We start from the raw sequence: 20299 nt of genomic DNA on the forward strand, positions 1-20299 counted from the left end.
AGTGCAAAAAGAAACATTTGAAAAAAAAGTACAATATAAAGGATGAAAAGAAAAACTTAATTATTCAAGCAAACGACAAATTCAAGCAAAAGTTTCACAACTTTTAAAATAAAGACAAATTGAATGATCAGTGTAATACAGGTACTTCCAAAATATTTTTGAAAGGAATTCCTACACAATTTTCTACAGAATGTTTGGTCAAACCTGAGAAACCACTCTTGAAGCTATCTAATATTGTTCTGATTCTAAGCCTGTATGGCTCCATTGAAAGGCTCTCTGAGTATACAGGTAGAAATATGGAAACCATCCCTTACTGACGGCTTAGAGTGCCTACAGTAGATCAACTATACAAGTACTCAAGCTGGGTTTGACAGGCTCCTATGCATCGATACATCAGTTGCCATAAGTGGCACCCGTATTTTCATTTCTGAATGGTTGCCTATGACAACTGTAAAAACAAGATGGTGGCATGTCTGTATGTCTCACGACATAGTATTAAAATAACAACACTTCTTTTTGCCATAAAAGAGGTAATCCCACTCCTGGAAATAGATGTATTTTCATAAACTTTGAGTTCTGGAGTAATTTCATGATTCCATAGCACAAATTTTGCACAATTGCCAACAAACAACAAATTGTAAAGCTATTTATGAGTTCAACTTTTCCTCTTGAGACTTAGCAGACATACATATTCATTAGATGCACACTGAATATTCATGTCTGCATGACTTTTTCTCTCAAAGTAATGAGCAGTTAGGTGTGCTGAATATTCATCTAATAAATATGTATGTGTTGTTTTGATGTACGCAACCACAGAATTGATCTCATATTTTGAGCTTCAATGCTAAAATTCACTTCTTTGTACCCTAAAATGTGTTATTTCACAAATATGTAACTACGGTAGTATTTAGCCATTTTAACTGCATTTGATTCTATGCATTTCTTTCACTTGTATCGACAATACTTAAAGGCTGAGGATTCATTGCTACATTCCCCGCCTTACAATCTTAACCTCAATGTTTGCATCCCATGGTCTTGGATTAATCGTACCAGTGTAACCATTAGGATTACATAGGATCATTATTTTATTTTTATTTTTATTTTTATTTTTATTTTTTTTTGGGGGGGGGGGGGGGGGCAACTTGTTCTGTAGCTCTACATGACAACTGTTTTTCTCTTTCAAATTGGACTCCTAATTCAACATTTGCCACTAAACTATACATCTGTGCATTGCACTTTTTTTCTACAATGCATCTCTTAAAAGACATGTTCATCATAACATAAATCAACAGTTACAGAGAAGACACTCTGACAAAATTAAAAGCATTTGATCCTTTCTCCTAAAAATGTTCCATTTTTTCTTTTGTATTTGGTTTCTAAACTGCGACCTAAAACTCGGACACATAGGGTACTACTAGGGGAGACAGTGGATTACTTCTACTTTTTCTCTTCAACTTTTCTAACAAACTGTCTAAAATCTTCGGCTAGAAGCTCTGGTATTTCTAGCGCAGCAAAATGACCTCCAGTTGGCATTCTGGTATAAGTGACAAGTTCTGGATATATTTGTTTCGCCCAGACATATGGTATGTGGCCGATTTCATATCTCAATGCGACTACGCCAGTTGGTACCTTCAATTTGTAACTGAAAATCAAGAGAGAAAATAACAGTCAGTGAAAACTATAGATTAAATTTCTCTCAGAAAGTTTAACAACTTTTGCTTTCGTTTGTCCTCCTAGCATCACATCCCTGTGAAAAATTATTGGTATTTGTAGTATCTGTTAGTGTGTGTGGATCATTCATAGACTTGGCTAATGCACTATTGCTTGCTTGCACACTATGTTTATTCTAGTACCGGTACTACTGGTTAAAGTTAAGTACACACCATTGTAATCATGATATCAGGTCCTTAGAATGTTGGGTAGTGTTAATAACTGGTCGTATAGATTACATAGTAGTTTTCATAGATACTACAGTATAGTATCATTTTTATCCAACAGAATGAGTTTCCTTTTACTACATCAATCTGATTAAAATCTGATGTGGTGAAAGCAGCTAGATGTCCTTATTTACCGCTATTCATCGTGTTGTGACATTTGTTTTGTTCAGAGTGATCGCCGCCTTTGATCACTCAGTTCGAAAACAAACGACACAAAGCGATGGAAATAGAGGTAAATAAAGCATTTAGACGCTTTCATCACATCGGATTTTAATCAGATTGGTACTACGTGTACAGTTCTGTTCAACAATTCCTTTCTGAATGGCTGACCTCCTGATTTGCAAGCCTTGCGATTTGCTAGCCGAGTATCAGCCTGGTGCTAACATATGTAATTATAAGATTGTTGCAGGCATTACAACTTCCAGATGTTGAAGTGAAAGATTAGTGTCAGTATAGAACTTGAAAGGGATGGTTCACTCCAGGCTCTGCAGGTGCCAGCCAGGTGTCAGCATGAGGCTAGTATTACAACATAATGTATGGTGCTTTTTAGTTGCTAATACATGCTAATGACGTGTTGGCACCAGTGGAGTGTTAGAACCAAGTAAGCACCAAGTTAGTTAGACACTAGCGCCAATATATCCTGATTCCAGTGCCAAGTAATCCAGATGCTAGCACCAAAAAAAGCCTAATGCTGGGCCCTTCAAGCAAAAATTTGAAGAATACGAGACTTAAAAAATTTATCCTATCCTGGGTGCTAGTCTATTTCTCTCCCTCATTGCTTAGTAAAGCTAAGGTATACTACAGCAAATGTCAAAGTCACTTGTGTACATCAGGAGGGTCAACCCCCCCCCTCCCCCTCCCCCCTCCCCAACAGATATGTTTACTAAAAAAAAGCAATTATTAATACTTACTCGCTTGGTCCTGACAAGAGTTTAGGAATACTTTCCTTGTAGAATCTCATTGATGGTGCAATGTTACCATTAACCCAGTATATCATAACGTTTGTCAATACTTCATCTAAGGTGAAATATTTCTCCAATCTACCATCCTCAAAATCAAGATTTTCTGGATTTGTCCAGACACTGAACTTTTCTAGGATATATGCAGCCAAACCAACGGGAGAATCATTGAGGGCAAAACCTGTTTTAAAAAAAAAAACGAACAGAAAGTATGCATGAATAGAGGACTTTGGTTTGGTAACTTGTAAATGCAATTTACAGTCAATCGTTTGCCTGGGGTGTCTGGTTTTGTAAACTTGTAAATGTGTACATTCAATCACTCACTTGGGGTGTCTGGTTTTGTTATGTGTGAACGTATGAGACAATCACTGGTTTTGTAGCTTGAAAAAATGCATAAAGTCAATCTATTTTTGTAACATGTAAATTCATGAAGTCAATTACTCACCTAGGGGGTCTGGTTTTGTACTGTGTAAATGATATGAAGTCAATCACTCACCTAGGGTGTCTATTTTTGCAATGTGTAATTGTATGAAGTCACTCACCTAGGGTGTCTGGTTTTGTAGCTTGCAAATGCATGTATCCACTTTCTTGCAACAAGGTTGTGAATCTTTCAAATGCTGGGAAAATACGATCTACATCTTCTTCATCGACAACCAGTGTAGGAAAAAAACTACCTATTATCAGCTTAGCAAAGTAAAATGGCGGCTCTCCTAATGGCATGTTGGTGTGATAACCCAAAACATGGCTGTATAAGGAGAAGAAATTAATTCATAGTAAACATCACACCAATAAATGATGTACTCGTTAGCAACTCGTAGTAACAAAGTCCCCTTAGATCACTCATATTTTCCTTGGCTGAACGAAGAAAAATATTGAAGAAATAAACATCTATAAGTACTGACAATACTCGTATCATGCTTATACTCCAGAGAATGGTGTTGGGACATAGTATATCATTGGCTCAACTACAATGTGTTACATACATTAGACTAGAATACTGTCATGTATATATATCATATTCAACCATAGTCTGTAAGGTACAGACATTCGTGTCATGTATGCTATCAGCCAGCACTCAATGTCTGTACTATTCTATGGGACTGTGCCTGCTAGATCGAAGGATTTAGGCCACTCCTTGAACTTGTGATTAGAGGTTCAAACAGAGGTCATTATGTAGATTAAAAATCAAATAGACAGAATAGCTTCTGCTTCTGATGTTAAGAATTATTGTTGTTATATGTATGGTGATACTTGTTAATTGTTTGTACTTGATAAAATACCAGATTTTGGCCAGAAATTTACTTTATTATTGATGTAAGATTAGGTAGCTGATCTTATAAATCAGCACTGAAAGGCTAACATCACGGTCAGTTTGACACCTATTAGAACATACTGATATTTGATTGGCTGCAACCCAGTCTGGTTGCTTATATGGGAAATTGGGCAGATTAGTGCAGTCGTGGTTAAGAAGTCTGATAGGGCTGGCATATCTTACAGTTTAATTCAATCGCTGCTGTGGGATATTGCAATCTAACTTTAGGTTTGAATAAATGGCATGGCTGCTAGCACAATGCCTGGCATGGTAGGAGAAAAACGAGAGTAAAATCCCCTCATTACTGAATTGTACGCTATACATACCTTGGTTGAATCAGACCTAATGAAAATCCAATAGCTGAACCCCAATCACCACCTTGAATATAGTAACTCTCAAATCCCAACCTCACCATCAACTTATCAAAAACTCTTGCAGCTGCATAGACATCGAAACCTGTGAAAAAAATACAAGATATTAATAAAATTTATTATGATTAACAGTGATAACTTATAGGAATGACATATATTACAACAGAAGACTGTGTCATAGATATAGGTGTAAAAAAATGTAGGTAAAAACCCAAGTTTTGATTAATAACCTTTTCATCAAACTGAGGGTTAACGTTATACAGCGGAAGAGGCAGTCTATCCTAATACAATGAAAATGCTATAGAGAATATACAGCAAATCATAGAATGTTAGAAAAATAGAACTCAATGGTGAAAGAAGCACATCAACACTAGATAGAACAGACACATGCACCAATGGAAAGCGAACACCTAGTAATAAAATACAAGTGGTTAATTGTTAAATTGTTTACTAATTCCTTTGGACTCTGATGTTCCATGTTGAATACGCAATGGACGCGAGGAAAATCAGGATGTCTGTGTTTGTCGCTATGTAGATTTTATCTGTAACTATTAAAACTCATTGTAACTGGTGTTGTGTAGAATTTCTTCACAACTTGTATTTTTGTACCCGCTACTATATTGATTAGGCTCTTAACTAATATTTGTTACCTACCCCTGTTAACTATGTCCACTATCATGATGAATTTAATTGGGCTACTTCATGCAAATTATGGTACAAAGCATAACAATCGATGAGCAAATTACCAGATTAAATTTCCAACTCTGTTACTATGGCTTTCAAAACATTCTCAAAACCACTCGACAAAATATGAAACTATAATAACTACCTTGTTTATGGGGAGCTTCTGAGAAGCCATATCCTGGTATAGATGGACAGATAACTTCAAACGCATCATCTTCCGTACCGCCATGATTCAATGGATCGGTCAACATTGGAAGTATTTTGTAGAATTCGATAATGGAGCCAGGCCAGCCATGAATCATAATCAGTGGTTTGATTTTTTCTTCTGCGATACCTGTTGGCTTGACATGAATGTAATGAACATCAATGCCTTCAATGTTTGTTTTAAAATGGTCATACCGATTAAGTTTTGCCTGCTCCTTCTTCCAATCATAACTATTCATCCAGTAGTCTACAACTTTTTGCATATAATTGGCGTTGAATCCATAATGAGACTTGACGTCTTCAAGGGGCTCAAAAAGCCTAGATCGGCCTAATCTGAACTTCAGGTCATCGATGAATGTGTCGGGTACATTGATGTTGACTTGACGGATTGACGTATCTTCCTCCCCTTCTCCTCGTTCACCTCGACCCCACCAACCGTCACCGTATTCAGGTGGCTCTGAGCCAGACTGCGACATCAGCATTTTCCCAACAAATGTGCCTACTACTAAGGCAACAAGAAGTACACCTATTGTCAGCTTCATACCCATCTAGAAACAAAAATAAATAATGTATCACCGATTATCACCGATAATATCACAAATACAGTATTTCACTCAGTTGCTTACATTATACCTCTAGAAACAGCGCCCTCTATTGGTGAGTTCAGATAGTGTAATATAAGCGGGGAACACCACTTCACGAAATAAAGGTATTTTTTGTACACTTTGGGACCTGGAGCTATTTCATGATTTCACATCACATATTTTGCATGACTGCCAAGAAAGACCAAATTGAATCTTTTTTCACATTCATTGTTCTGTGACCATCTTTGCAGTAATGCCAATCCAGTGCTGCACGAGAGTCAATAGACATGCATGCGTATTGGATGAACAATAAATATTCATGATTCCTGAGTGTATATTACCAATAAAGTCATGAATATTATTTATTGCACATCTAACACATATGATATGCATGTCTGTTAAATCCCATGGGGGCAATGTTGGACCCCTGCTAGGTCAATGAATGTGAAACAATTTCCATTTGATGTTTCTTGGCAATGATGTGAAAAGTATGTGATGTTTAATCATTCACAAAATGACTCTCCAGAATTTAGTTTATGAAGCTTCTTTCACTTCCTACGATGGCTGCATTCCCCTTTAATTTAGCTTTTCGGCAGTCTTTCAAAATAACCATTGTACATGTATACACTTGTATATTGATAACCACAGCTTGGTATATTCTAGACTGTACAACTGCTACTTTACTGCCATTTTCATTTTTTAAATAAAACATTACATGAGTGAATTGGAGTGGGGAAATGAAACTGAGTGTATACATTTTAAGTCATTGATACAAATTCATTCTCGCAAACCAGAGCTGTTATTTCTTCCACCACACTTTGAAATGGTGACGGCGCATTAAGAACAGCGTCGTCAAACAGGCCGGGGTTTGCGACGATGTACGAAATTGCACAACAGCAACTGTGAAAAGAACAGTCTACAAAATTTGAAATCAAAAATAGTTTCAAATGTTCCTCAATATAAAATCTTTATTAACATAAAATAGAACATTTTGAGGAAACTAAAAAATGTCACAGACTTTTCACATGGGAAAATCATAACTTATAAAAGTATGTGCAAAAGTGCTGAATGGTTCTAATCAACAATCACTAACAATCAGGGCAAGCATGGTAACAAGACGCGACCGGAGATCACAGTCAGCTTTAAATCAGTCAGCCTAAAGTGGTCATTCTTGGTTAAAACATGATTGACTATGGTTGACCATCAAATGCCATTATTATAAGGTGACAAGGAAAGCAGGGAAAGTCTTCTTGTATTTTCTGAACACTCTCTTGATAATTTGAGACTCACTGTCTGTTAAAAATTTCATTTTAGGCAAAAGTTGTATCTTAACAGCCACCCAAATAATGAACATGTTACATGTCTCTGACCATCCTGTGAAAAAAATAATTAGAGAAAATCACAGCAAACACATGGCTGTTGACCTGTATAACAGCTGTTATAACATGGTGGGATACTATACTATAGCTAGCCTGTTTATGATGTTGAGATACATCATTAGCTAATCCATGGACCCTCCACCAACATTGAGGGTCTATATAGCTAATCATACGACCTTCTCAGCCAAGAGAATATGAGGGCCGAGGAGGTAAAATTAGCTAACAATGTATCTCGGCATTGCAGTAAAACTAGCTATTCTACAACAGAGTTTGTCATTAAGTGTATTGTCACGTGTTTTTGAAAGATTTTGTAAAAATGTGTAAAAAGAATACTCATAAGCACAGACAAGGTAGAAAGTGATACCATGGAAGTATTGCTATACTTCCATGGTCATACCATAGAGGAATGTACACTCACTGATTATAAATAAAATGATCTGATAATTTGTGACACTTTGTCAAGATTTATGCCTGGATGTTAATCAAAGGAATATAAACAAAATGTATATATGGAAATAGTGTCAAATTAAACTATCTGTTAGTGTTCTATTGTATTCAATAATTAACCCATTACTTAGCACTGAATGGATAAACACAAAGAACTTTTTGTCAAGGAATTGTTTATTCATACATCATTTCATTTCTAAAATATGGTCACTTTTTCGTCATCTGTTTACACATCATCTACAGGATTGCATGTCTGCCTATACTATCATCGTAAACATTCATACCTAAAGTGAAGTTTTTACTAGATTAGATTGGATTATTTACATAAATGAGAAACACGAGTTTGACCCTTTCCCTCAGACCACTAAAAGAAGCTTAGATTTGAGCCCTTTCTCATCAATTCCGATGGTTTTTCAGAATTGTTTTATTTTAAATTGTCAATAAAGTGTGTTTTAATTTTTACGATAACTTATCTGGCGTGCATATCTCCTTTCCTGATAGCTGCAATAATTGTAGCGTTTGATGTGATTCTGAGGGCTTTTTCGTCTGTTTTTGTGCCTTTTTTCGTTCTGACGTTTAACCCTAATCAAACGCTACAATTCCTCTAATGCAAATAGACGGAAGCGATTCAGATCTGAATCGCAAAGTTGGGCGGACTTTTCTGCTAAATTACGCCTTACCTGGCAAAATATCGGATATTTCCTAACGCCAACATTAATTACGGAGCCTTCAAGACCAAAGAAGTGTTCAGAGGTACTCCAGTTCCGTCAAAATCGGCAAATGTAGCAAGGCATGCAGCAGTTTGAAACGGGTAGTACGTTGACCCCTGGCTCACGTTTTCAATGTGGTCTCGTCTATTTGCATTTGCGATTAGAGGAATTGTAGCGTTTGATTCGGGTTAAACGTCAGAGCGAAAAAAGGCACAAAAAACAGACGAAAAAGCCCTCAGAATCACATCAAACGCTACAATTATTGCAGCTACTTTCCTGAATGCTATTCCGAATAAGAAATTGAAGGCGGGGAACCAAAGACCTTGAGACTTGCACTGTATTTATCAATCATTTATCGTCTGCACACACCATATCTGTACCCCACCCCAAAAGTTTGCATCTTTAGATATTAATGATGTACCTATCATTAAAAAAAGGGAACAACTCCAAAACGAAAGATATGTGAATATATTAGCACCGTAGGACATGTACAAAGTTCTCAAAAACTTTGAACCACACACGAGTACACGCAGTCGAACACAGCATGATGCGTCCACGCGAACACCGGAAGTGGTATCTTTAGTGGAGTTCGTTACCCTGGGTTGCCAGCTAGTTACCCTAGGCCATCTCCATAAATACTGTACAGTACATCATACGTGTTGCATCGGGAATTTAACAAATAGGGGTTGCTTATCGAAAGTACGTGCAACATTTCCTGGGTCTACACAGTAAAACTTACCTTGTCTGGTTGCTACGTGGCACGCTATCAGCTCAGTGTCCGTAAGATAAACTTAGATGATGCATACGATCTGTGAACTTTCGCACTGCGGGGGTAATCTGAACACCCTTAAGTTGGTCACAATAGTACAAAACTCCCTAGCTTTACATAGTTAAAACAGTCAGCGTTACTCGCTTCTCACGATTTGTATTTCTCAAGGCAAATTCAACACTTTTCTGTTGGGAAAAAATGATTTGGAATTTTCATGTATGGAAAAAAGAAATCTTGATCTGATTTACAGAAGAATTTCAAGATGGTGATGATGGTGGTGGTGGTGGTGGTGATGATGATAATGATGATGATGATGATGATGATGATGATGATGATGATGATGATGATGATGATGGTGGTGGTGGTGGTGGTGGTGGTGGTGGTGGTGGTTGTCTCAAGGAGGTAAGAAATATTTTGCTCATAATTTCATCCAAATTAAACTTCAGGAGCACTCGTCTATAAGCTTATAGAGTGCATTTCGCAAACGCTGTTGTGTTTGTAATGTGTATGTGCGTGCGTGCGTGCGTGCGCGCACGTGTGTGTGTATGTGTGTGTGTGTGTGTGTGTGTGTGTGTGTGTCGGTGTGTATATGTGTGTGTATGTGTGTCTCAGGGGAGTATATACCTTACGCGTGAATAGTGAATCGTTAATATGTTAACGCGTGAATGTAGAACGCATCTTTTTTTAATGCATGAATGATGAATTGGTGAATATTGAGCTATTGTGAATGATGGTTATTTTCGGACGTGAATGGTGAATGCTTATAAATTAAATGCGTGAATCGTGATTTCAGCACACATATAAGCAAACAAATGTAATTATTTTAATAACATTGTGGTTGTTTTTTTCCGGCCAGTAGATTTCATCAAATACAATTATCATTAAGATTACAATTGTCACCAGCATCAGGAAGGTAAATTAAGATTGTCAAAAACGGTGGCCAAACTATTGGTAAACAAAGTGAAAGTATAAGCTCATAGATTCAACTCATAAAAAACGCAATTACTTCTGACAGCCTAATAGTGTCCTTGAAGACCCTTCCTACCACATATATACAGAATCTAACAACAGGAGAGTCATAGGTGTGGTGGTACCAGTAGCTAAAACCAAAAAATTGTCCTTTGTCAATCGTCTTTTTGTCTTTGTCAAACGATAAAGAACACAGACACGGAACCACGAAAATGAATACATGTACACACCATCACAAGCTATAAAAATACAAATAAAACTATATTGATACACGAGAAGTAAGAGCTATGCGGGCTCTCTCATTGAATCTCTGAGATATACTGGCACAAGGGTCAAAAGTCAACAAATCTGATCTTTAGAAAATTGTTTTATTTCTGAAACTACGTGACTCGTACTTGGGACTGACAAATTTCAAACAGAAAGATAACCAGCGGCCAGTCCCCATTCAGATAAGTTACAGGTTAAACACTCAAAAATTTCGTGTCTACTTGTAGCGATGAGAATTAAGATAAAACACCAGTTGTCTAGGTTGAATTAGCAACAAACCTTCACAATCTTAATGTAGTTTTTTTTCTATTAATTATAGATCTTAATGAGTAAGTTAACTTATTTCATTTTTTTTCACTGTAACCTCTCTATATTGTCAATGTATCCTTTTTTGTTCAAGGTGACTTATAAGTCCGATGGGATGGGGGGGTTATTTTATTGCCTCCTGTCACAATAGTACAACCAATGTACAGTACAGTAGACTTGGGTAGTGTGTTTTATGTCTGTATAATTTTTTTACCATGATTGTACCATGCATGGTTTTATATTTTGTTTTTGTATTCAAGTTTTATTTTGTGATTTTCATGTGTGAACTGTCATTTTGATTTCCCACTAATGGGATGAATAAAGTGTTTCTGATTCTGTGTTGTGTTGTGTTGTGTTGTGCTGTGCTGTGCTGTGCTGTGCTGTGTGGTGCGGTGCTGTGTTGTGTTGTGCTGTGTTGTGTTGTGTTGTGTTGTGTTGTGTTGTGTTGTGTTGATAAAAAAGACTACAGAATTTATCACGAGAACGCACTTCATACATTATCAAACCATAGACTTTCGTGTAGCGTCTATGATCAAACATATCAATTCTAAAAGTGTTTACCAGAACACGGTAAAATCTATAGCTAAACAGTTGTAATGTATGTTGAGAAGTATACAATAGGTTAAGAAATCAAATACGGAACAGATTCTACACAGAGACCCTTTCCCATGCACCTACCCTTAAAATCAAGTCACCAAACAGTGGGATCCAGTTTCTTCACCGCAGGGTATGTTCATGGGCCATTTTAACCACCTGTGGGTAGGACACTCGAAACTGATTGGGGGTTTCTCAGCGGGTGTTTTTGTGAACCAACTGGAGGGAGCTGTCATGATCAGTATGGGTTAAATACCGGTTTGGACTCGAGGAAAACGTTGTCAATTGCATGTATGTACGTTGTAAATATATGTGGTGTAATTCGGGGGGAAATGTGAAGTTTGCGTTATTTTCAAAAATTATCACTAGTTGTAACACAAGTAACGTAATATTAAGGCAATAATCAATATTAGTATATTTTGTTATATTTACACCATTAATGGTTTGCGAACATTATGAATATTGTTTTAAAGTGGGGTTGTTCCAGAATAATATACTTTACATTGATGCGCAACTTGAACTACAAGTGAGTTTTTATTACTAAAGATAACATGGCACATTTTGAGTGAATTGTTGTTAACTTTAATGTGAAACACCCCTCATCCAATGTGACCAACTCCGGGCTCTAATACTGCCTGTAGGCTAATCTTACGAATGTGACTGTTTCCGGTTAGCTTTTATTGGCTTAATGTTAGCTCAGAGATGTTAGGTATTCTTTCCTAGTGAAAAGTTTGGACATGTCTAATGGAAGCAGTCATAGACTATTGTTCGTTTGTTCCTCTGCATTTAAAATCAAGAGTCAACATGTACACTACAGTAGTTTAGTTGTAGTTGCTATTTTGTAGTCATGGTGATGGAATCAAAACATGTCTTTTGATAGAAACGAATCGGAACGTCAGAGAAGAATATTTACAAGGATTGGTCATTTAACTAAGTCCTGTATATATAAATTAAAGTTATTGATGTGTTCCACTTATGTCAAAGAGTGGCGGCTGTCATTCCACTTGTTTTACAGTGCAGAGGATGTCATTCAATAAACTGAATGTAGAAAAGGGTGTCATTCCACTGTTTACATACTGGAATTGCTGTCATTCGTTTTCTGTCATTCGGGTTGACATTCGTTTTAGGGTCACCCTCCTTAGCATGGTAAATATTAGATGTAGACACGTGGTCATTGTTTTCATAACGAGACTACAATGTGAGTAAATCAAAGCATTGCTTCAAACGTTCCAACTAATTCCAAAAGAAATGGAAACATGAAGTAACACAAGTGGTGTGAGACGTTATTACCACTGAAATGACCGAACTCTGGCATAGATACATTTATAAAAGTGTAAATTGTAGACGACTTCATGCCTTAATATATATATTGTTATATTGTAGTATCAAGGATACGTGGTGACACACCCACACAGTTTCGGTGAAGTCTAGATCTGGTGAAATTAACTTTACTTGCCACGATTCCCTCTCATGACCCTGGGCCCTCTACAACTTACAAGAACCTTCATGAACTTAACGAGAGTTCAAATGTACGGCCCTGACCATTTTTTTCCGACTGGAACAATTGCAATGACTCTGTAAAGATTCTGTAAAGACACACTTGACCACGTTAAAATGACCTCAAGGTACAGTCAATCGACTCTATATACCTAAACGGGTCACACGGGGGCATACTGTATAGCCACACCTTGTGTTGTACCACTGCATCACAACCTAGTCAACGGGCTCGCACTGTTCAAGTTTTGTGTTGCACTTGCTACCATAGTCGGACGGTGTAAGGTAAGTCTCTTCACATCACTTAGGTGCATGAATCTTTGCCATGCCTCTCTTTATTTCATGAAGGTTTCAGGAGTTTGTTTACGTCGGAGTTTTTTTTTAAATTGACAGAATCAAATCGGTATTTGAAGAGTTTGAATCGATCAGGGCGTGACATAAATGTTGAAGTCTTTACATTTCTACGTACAACTATTTGACCTAACTGGGTATATCTGAAGACGATATTATTTCCTTTTATATAAGCGATAAAAACACACAAACTAAAATGTCAAAAGGGTCGTCAAGGAACTCATCCCTATTTAGGTAAACTATAGCAGGTCTTCCGAAACTCTGAAGAGCTTCAACGTGACTGCAACTGACCTTCCCGTATTTACCGGCCACCGCGTGAAAGTCGCGGCGTCCTCGTTCTTTCGTTTTGTATGTATCAGACGCGCCCAAGTTAGGGTCACAAAACCCCCCTTTTCACACTGGTAGTAAAAGGAGACGCCTCGTGAAGACCTCTGTTAGGGCACAGAAATTTCTTCCTTGTTTGTGGTTACGGGTTTGTAAAGTTCGTAATAATATCCGTGTTAGCCAAGAGAATTGTCTAGTTGCTATCCAAAGAAGCTCTCCATATCAATAACTTCGTGAGATATAGTAATACGAAGACAAGTCTCTGGGCTTTATTCGTGTAGGTGTGTCAGCGTACGTGTGTCCTGCAGTTGTCCTGACTTGAATTACAACATGTCGCATTTATAAGTCACTGTGCTACGTCCAAAATGAAGATATCAGATAAGCTTCAGTTTTGAGCTTCAACCCTAGAGCTACTTTGTTGACAGTCGTGAAAATATGTAAAAGACAAATCCATATATCCTGAGAACGAAGAACGCCTTGGGTAAGACGCCGAATGTATAAATGGAGTGCAACCATTCTTTGGCACTAAAATATACAGATGTCTATAGAACCATATAACCTGCAGTCAATATCCAGGGTCTACGAATAAAGTCACTGTACATACGTCATCCGTTTGCTGTACTACAATGAACAAGTGCTGGTAGGACTATATGTTAAAAGAGGTGCAGAAACGTTAAGCGAACTTTACACCCGGATTTTACATTGCAGAGGACTTCTTGTCAACGTTTCCTAACCGTACACCCACCTGTTGGATTCCATTAGCAACAAACACCCAACATGCCAAGTGAGCCGAGTGTCAACTTTCAAAAACGCAGAGCGTACTGACAAGTCTCGTCACCTCAAATAATGTCTATATTTTGCTATCTGTCTGTCGGGCAAATAAATCGCTTTGTAGTAGAAAACAACCAGACAACTTTAAATAAATACAGTCTATAGATGTGTGGCTTTTGATAATACCTACCTTTGTTTCTTCATGAGATATTCTGTCATCTATGACTGTGTGATTGCGATTCACTTCGTCCCAATTTCAACTCGTCCCATTTCAACTCGCCCCAATTTCAACTCGCCCCATTTTCAAGTCGCCCCAACAACATTAGTAAACGTTTATACATGGGGAAGTATGGGGACCTAAAAATTTACATGATTTAACTACGTGGCCATTTGAAGCGTAGCAAATGTAACATTTCGTAGCAGAAAGTGGTGTGGGTTTTGGCTAAGTGTTTGCTATATCTAGAACTTATACTAGCACAACAACTTTCCTCAGTCATGGAATATCACTTTTCACATTAGGACTTAATGTTTACAACCCAAATAAGAAATATTAGTGACTGACACGCTTACGACTTCCGCGCGTACAGGTTTTGGAGACGTGTCTCCTCTCCCTAGTTAACGTAACTAACTATTGTATAGTATGTGTTTACAGCGCAAGTGGTACTTCATTAGCGGAATACGAGATACCACAGACCCTCCAAACTGAGTACTACTAGTTTCGATTTCATATATGCACAGGTAAATTATATTGTAAAGAGTTGGGGCGAGTTGAAAATGGGGGGGGGGGTTGAAATTGGGGCGAGTTGAAAATTGGACGAGTTGAGTGGGACGAGTTGAAATGGGACGAGTTGAAAGTGGGACGAGTTGATTGATCCGTCACCGACTGTGTTATCAATTACTGTCAATCAACATTTTAATCACAGACAGGGAAGAATTCCTTCCTTGTCTGTGTTTTGATCTACCGTCTTCTATGTACACATGTATTACCTCCATCAGTTACATTGTACTAGCGGTCCCGTCATAGTTTTGGTATTTTGTATTCTATAACCACTCCTTCAGCTTTGGTTTATTTTTTGCCAAATAGGTGTACACTTATTTGTTTGGAAACATTCTTTATATATATTTGCACAAAATAAAATGTTGACTACAGGAGTCACTATGACAAACCCAACAGAGAATTTATCATTTCTGTGTTTGGGTTCAGACATGACGCTGTTTATACATGTTGCCAAACTCCTAATCAGAGAAATGAGTTATCTTTAATTGCAATAGGTCACATATGCGTTGTATGTTTAGACATAGATACAACACGAAAGTATGGTCTATGATTTAACCATAGACTCTCCATCAACGTTGGTGGCGTGTCTATGATTTAACCACAGACAAGAATAGACAGACTAAGTACTCTATTGTAACACAGGCAAGTTGTCTGAGATTGTATACGACCAAAGCGTCGGAGATTCAACGCTTTGCTTTTGGCCTCCGCTCTCACCTGCTGGTTCTGCCGCTTAGAGCATGGATGCATATCCCCTAATACATCCATGCTTAGAGTGAGGCCATGAAGCTGAACTCAGGGCTAACACGTAATCTACGATGTTCCAGTTTTTCTCCGTACGTCGTCTCGCCAGTATATTTTCTATTAAATGTATTTGCTTATCACAAGTAACTTATCAAAATTAAAGTCCTTCAAATAAATCTAAAGATCTGATTCGCATAATAAGCTATAGAGCGTATATATGTATGTAAGTATGTATGTATGTACACAGACAAGTATCTTGTCTGTGGTATGTATGTATGTATGTATGTATGTATGTATGTATGTATGTATGTATGTATGTATGTATGTATGTATGTATGTATGTACCGTATGTATGTATGTATGTATGTATGTATGTACGTATGTATGTATGTATGTATGTATGTATGTATGTATGTATGTATGTATGTACGTATGTATGTATGTATGTATGTATGTATGTATGTATGTATGTATGTATGTATGTATATGTGTGTTTGTGTATGTGTGTTTGTGTATGTATGTGCGAGTGGCGGATGCCGGATGGATGGATGTCAATTTACATCCCTTCAATGTGTATGCAATCTAAACATGAAATTAAAACGTATTTGAAATAAGGTTTCTTTTTTGCAACATATAGCTGTGGTTTGACATTGAACCGAGATGGCAGCAAGAGATCCCGAAAACGGCAAAAGCAGCGAGGTAAGAACAGTATTTACATGGAGTAAGCTTATATTGGATGCAAAAAATTGAAAAAGAAGGTGCAGAATAATATAAATAGAACACATCAGTTGACAAGTGTTTTCTCTGATCTGCAGTCTTTTTTTAGAGTGATGTAAGACAATAATCCGAGACAAAACAAATACTGTCCGCTCATTGCAGATGCATGATACAATTCATGTTTGTACTGGGGAGTCCATTTTAGTAAGTCTAACTCCCTAGCTTGAATATAAATGTGCAACAGTACACTTTAGTCTGTCCAATAATATACTATTGCTTTCTGTCGAGGTTTTCCTTTGTAACTATAGTCAGCGTAATGTAATAGCAGATGAAAGACCGACGAAGTCGTGGTTCTTGCCTTTGAATATAACTTGGTGAGCCTTGCATGGATACAGCGGGTCACATCTGCATATGAATGGGCTTGTAAAAGTACCTTGTCCTCCAACTCAGGTAGAAAATTGTTTTACCGCCGGCCTCCCCTCCCCTCCCCGTACTTTCCTCGATACGGGTAAATAAAATTGTACGTGTGTACGTTTGCGCATGACCAAAGTTTATCACACTAAAACAAGACAGGAACACTTTACTTCAAATGTAAATTGGGTTGACTAGCTTATAAAGAGGAAAAAAGTAATCGCTACATCCGGGAATGTGAACTTTGTCGATTTCAAGTCATGAATTCCGTACATATGTCGGTGTTTAGGCAAAAAAAAACCTATTTCAAGAATTCACACCAGAGGGCAAATGGTGGGCAATTTGGCGAAAGCACTATATGAAAATGAGTCAACTATAAGCAAGGTATAGAGGAACAAGACAAAGAGAACCTATGTGTCGATGTCACAAACTTGTATAGTATTGTTTTTTACTTCAGGTGTACTAGAATTAGAAAGGTATAAACTGTGCAAACCCAATGCATCACGGAAAAAACAACACGTTATACACTTCTTAGGAAAATATTCGCTATTTTTTCATAATACAGCTTCTAAAGGCTAAGTTCAAAATAACCCAAATTATATATGATTGACACTAAAATATAAGGTCGTACCCTTTAATGAAACGAATGGTACCGGTGTTAATGAAGCATCGAACTATTACGTGGTATGCCTACTATGTAGTGTTTGGGACTGAATGTTCATTTTTTTAATCATATTCTGCTTTCAACATTATATGTTGGCATGGTTACAGTGTTCACGGACTATCCTAAAAAAATACGAAATGGATCCAGATAGACAAATTTTTCTGTCATGTTTTGTTTGACATTTATCAGCTTTTTTACATTATTAGTACAAAAAGTAAAAAACAGAAGATATATCAACTCGCCATTTACATTTAGTAAACATGCCTTAACGAGTGTATCTAGCTAGTCTGTCTTGTTGCGTGTAGAAACCTTCATAGGGTCACTAAATCGATCTTCGATTCTTTCTTTACCGATTCTCTTGTGATTTACTGGTAACACTGAGAGGTGCGGTTAAACTCTTACCTGTTTAATTCATTCACATTCTAACCACGTAAAAACGTCTATCTAGAATAGAATTTGTACCAACTGTATCAAATTTAGAGTATCGTCTGCTAAACACAGCCAGTGTAATAAACAGAGAGAGCTAGCTAATTTGTCTTGAAACGAAGTTCCATTTCTACAAAAACACATATTGGTTTCACATGAGACCATTGAGAGTACTTAGTATTCGTGCCTGTTCATGCAAATGTATTTCACAGTGGGTCACAAAGTCATTCCGAGGACACTTGCACATGTTGAACAATACCACTGCAAAATGACATAAGTAGAGTCTAAATATATTGTTGTTGCTGCTGGTATTGTACAAAGCTATGCGAACTCGTTAATATACAAGTTATTCAATGAATGCTGACCCTCGGTGACCCATTCTCGCAAACCAGAGCTATTATTTCTACCGCAACAATGCGTCTTGGCCAGTGCCGTAAGAGTGGCTGTGATTTACGACGATGTACTAGTCGTAGTTCTTCCATAAAAATATAAGATATATTACTTTTCTCTTTTTTCTTTTGTTGTATTCCAAATTTTTACCTTACACTATCAAACGCCTACGCGCTTACAAACTGAGCAAATATATCGTTCCTGCAAGGATATCCAAAAGTCGATTTTTCGGTTCCAAGATGCATTGCGTGAGATCTCGAGAGGACGTCGATGTCTCTTATGTTGTTACATTTAGTTTTTTGTTTTATCTTTATTACGTTTGAAATAACATTTTCATCAGGAAATGATGGAAAGACATGCTGACCTCTTTGATTATGAGTGATTTGATAGAACAAAGACTAAACGCCATCAATGACAGAGGGAATGTATAGGTGAACCCACGGTATGATCCCCTGAGTAGCGTGTGCAAACTTTCAGCGCGTACGCAATACATGGCATGGACTTGCATGGACAGACGCGCAATGCATCTTGGAACCGGCAACAGGTCTATTGTAATCAGTAATTACTGTGAAAATGTTAAGAAAAAAAATTTCAACGCCAACAAAAATCGCCAATCCAATGACCCTGATATGACCAGAAAACGACAGAATCAGCTGATTAACATGTGATTTAAAAAGGTTCAAAGTTTATGGGGTACGTTGTAAAAGTCATAGTTTAGCATTAATGTGGTCAAACTGCCTGTTAGGAAAATAAAACGTCTATTCTAGTTTTTAGAATTCAGTAGTTCCCACACTATTGCATGTACCTATATACACTGTAATTTATCATGTTGAATCAAAACAGCCCAATTGTAATGTTATATACGTGTTTTTTTCTATAATCGTGAAAGGTCAATATCAGTATGGATAGTCTAAAAATAAATTCTACTACATGTAAGAAAACATGATTTTACTTTTGCAATCCAGAATGTCCATTAACTACAACATTCTAACAAGTCGGAGTATATATTGTCCAACTGAAGCAAAGAAAAAATAGCAGGTAGTGGCTTTTAAGCGCTGCCGTAAAAGGGCTAGTGGTTTTACGACGATATGAGATAGATGCTGTCCTTTGATTAGAATTCATATGGACGGGAAAATGTCTGTTGTATCATATATCATGGTGTAATCTTTGTTAAGGTTTTGAGATGAACATATGTCGATAATTCCCATGGTCTGTTATATCATGGTTATATGCAACAAGTCAATGATCGGAGAAGTCTGTGCTTTGACGCTTTGACCTTCAAGATCAGGATCAAGGTCAATTTTCTATTCTCAAGACACAGCACTAGTTGTGGCGTTTTGGCCAAATGTATGATATGTTGTTGATATTGGATACATCAGTAACTACTATGTTGTATACAGTCGACTAGCCTTTGTCATGTGCTAAGTCTTGTACGATTTTGACCTTTGAACTCGAATGCTAAGGTCAAGTACAAGGTACAAGATGCAAGTGAATAACCGAAAGAAATAACTATTAAAGCATGGTTTGGCCCTTCAAGACAGTGCACGTGTCGGTTTGAACAAGAATAGTCGGTGTAACTGCCACTGCATGAATTGGGTTCGGCTATTCAATATATGCCATTGTGTATGATTTGGGTCAATGATGAAACTGAATGAAAAAAAACTTTTATGTGAATTGACTGCATTGGTATGTCATTTATGAAGATTTAGTTGACCATGAACCATAGTCATATGTCATAGT

The 20299-nt window shown here is 37.3% G+C and overlaps 3 protein-coding genes across 3 annotated transcripts in view; 2 read left to right on the forward strand and 1 right to left on the reverse strand.

The window, feature by feature from the left end:
• The window catches only part of LOC144444175 (elongation factor 1-alpha), a 322176-nt gene that overhangs the window by 202652 nt on the left and 99225 nt on the right, over window positions 1-20299 (forward strand). The window lies entirely within an intron of this gene.
• Window positions 1145-9378, reverse strand: LOC144444579 (epoxide hydrolase 1-like). Its single transcript, XM_078134056.1, has 6 exons — window positions 9327-9378; window positions 5409-6015; window positions 4535-4664; window positions 3439-3641; window positions 2849-3077; window positions 1145-1642 (listed from the first exon to the last, which is right to left on the reverse strand). Exons 2-6 carry the CDS (start codon window positions 6013-6015, stop codon window positions 1438-1440), a joined length of 1374 nt encoding a protein of 457 aa, XP_077990182.1. The 5' UTR covers window positions 9327-9378; the 3' UTR covers window positions 1145-1437.
• Window positions 13166-20299, forward strand: part of LOC144444565 (arylsulfatase B-like) — a 22870-nt gene continuing 15736 nt past the window's right edge. The window contains exons 1-2 of the mRNA XM_078134036.1: window positions 13166-13271; window positions 16589-16650. Of these exons, the coding sequence (XP_077990162.1) occupies window positions 16612-16650 (39 nt within the window). The 5' untranslated portion in view covers window positions 13166-13271; window positions 16589-16611. The remainder of the gene's footprint in view (window positions 13272-16588; window positions 16651-20299) is intronic.

The sequence above is a fragment of the Glandiceps talaboti genome, chromosome 13 (assembly GCF_964340395.1).
Source record: "Glandiceps talaboti chromosome 13, keGlaTala1.1, whole genome shotgun sequence".
Classification (NCBI taxonomy): Eukaryota; Metazoa; Hemichordata; class Enteropneusta; family Spengelidae; genus Glandiceps; species Glandiceps talaboti.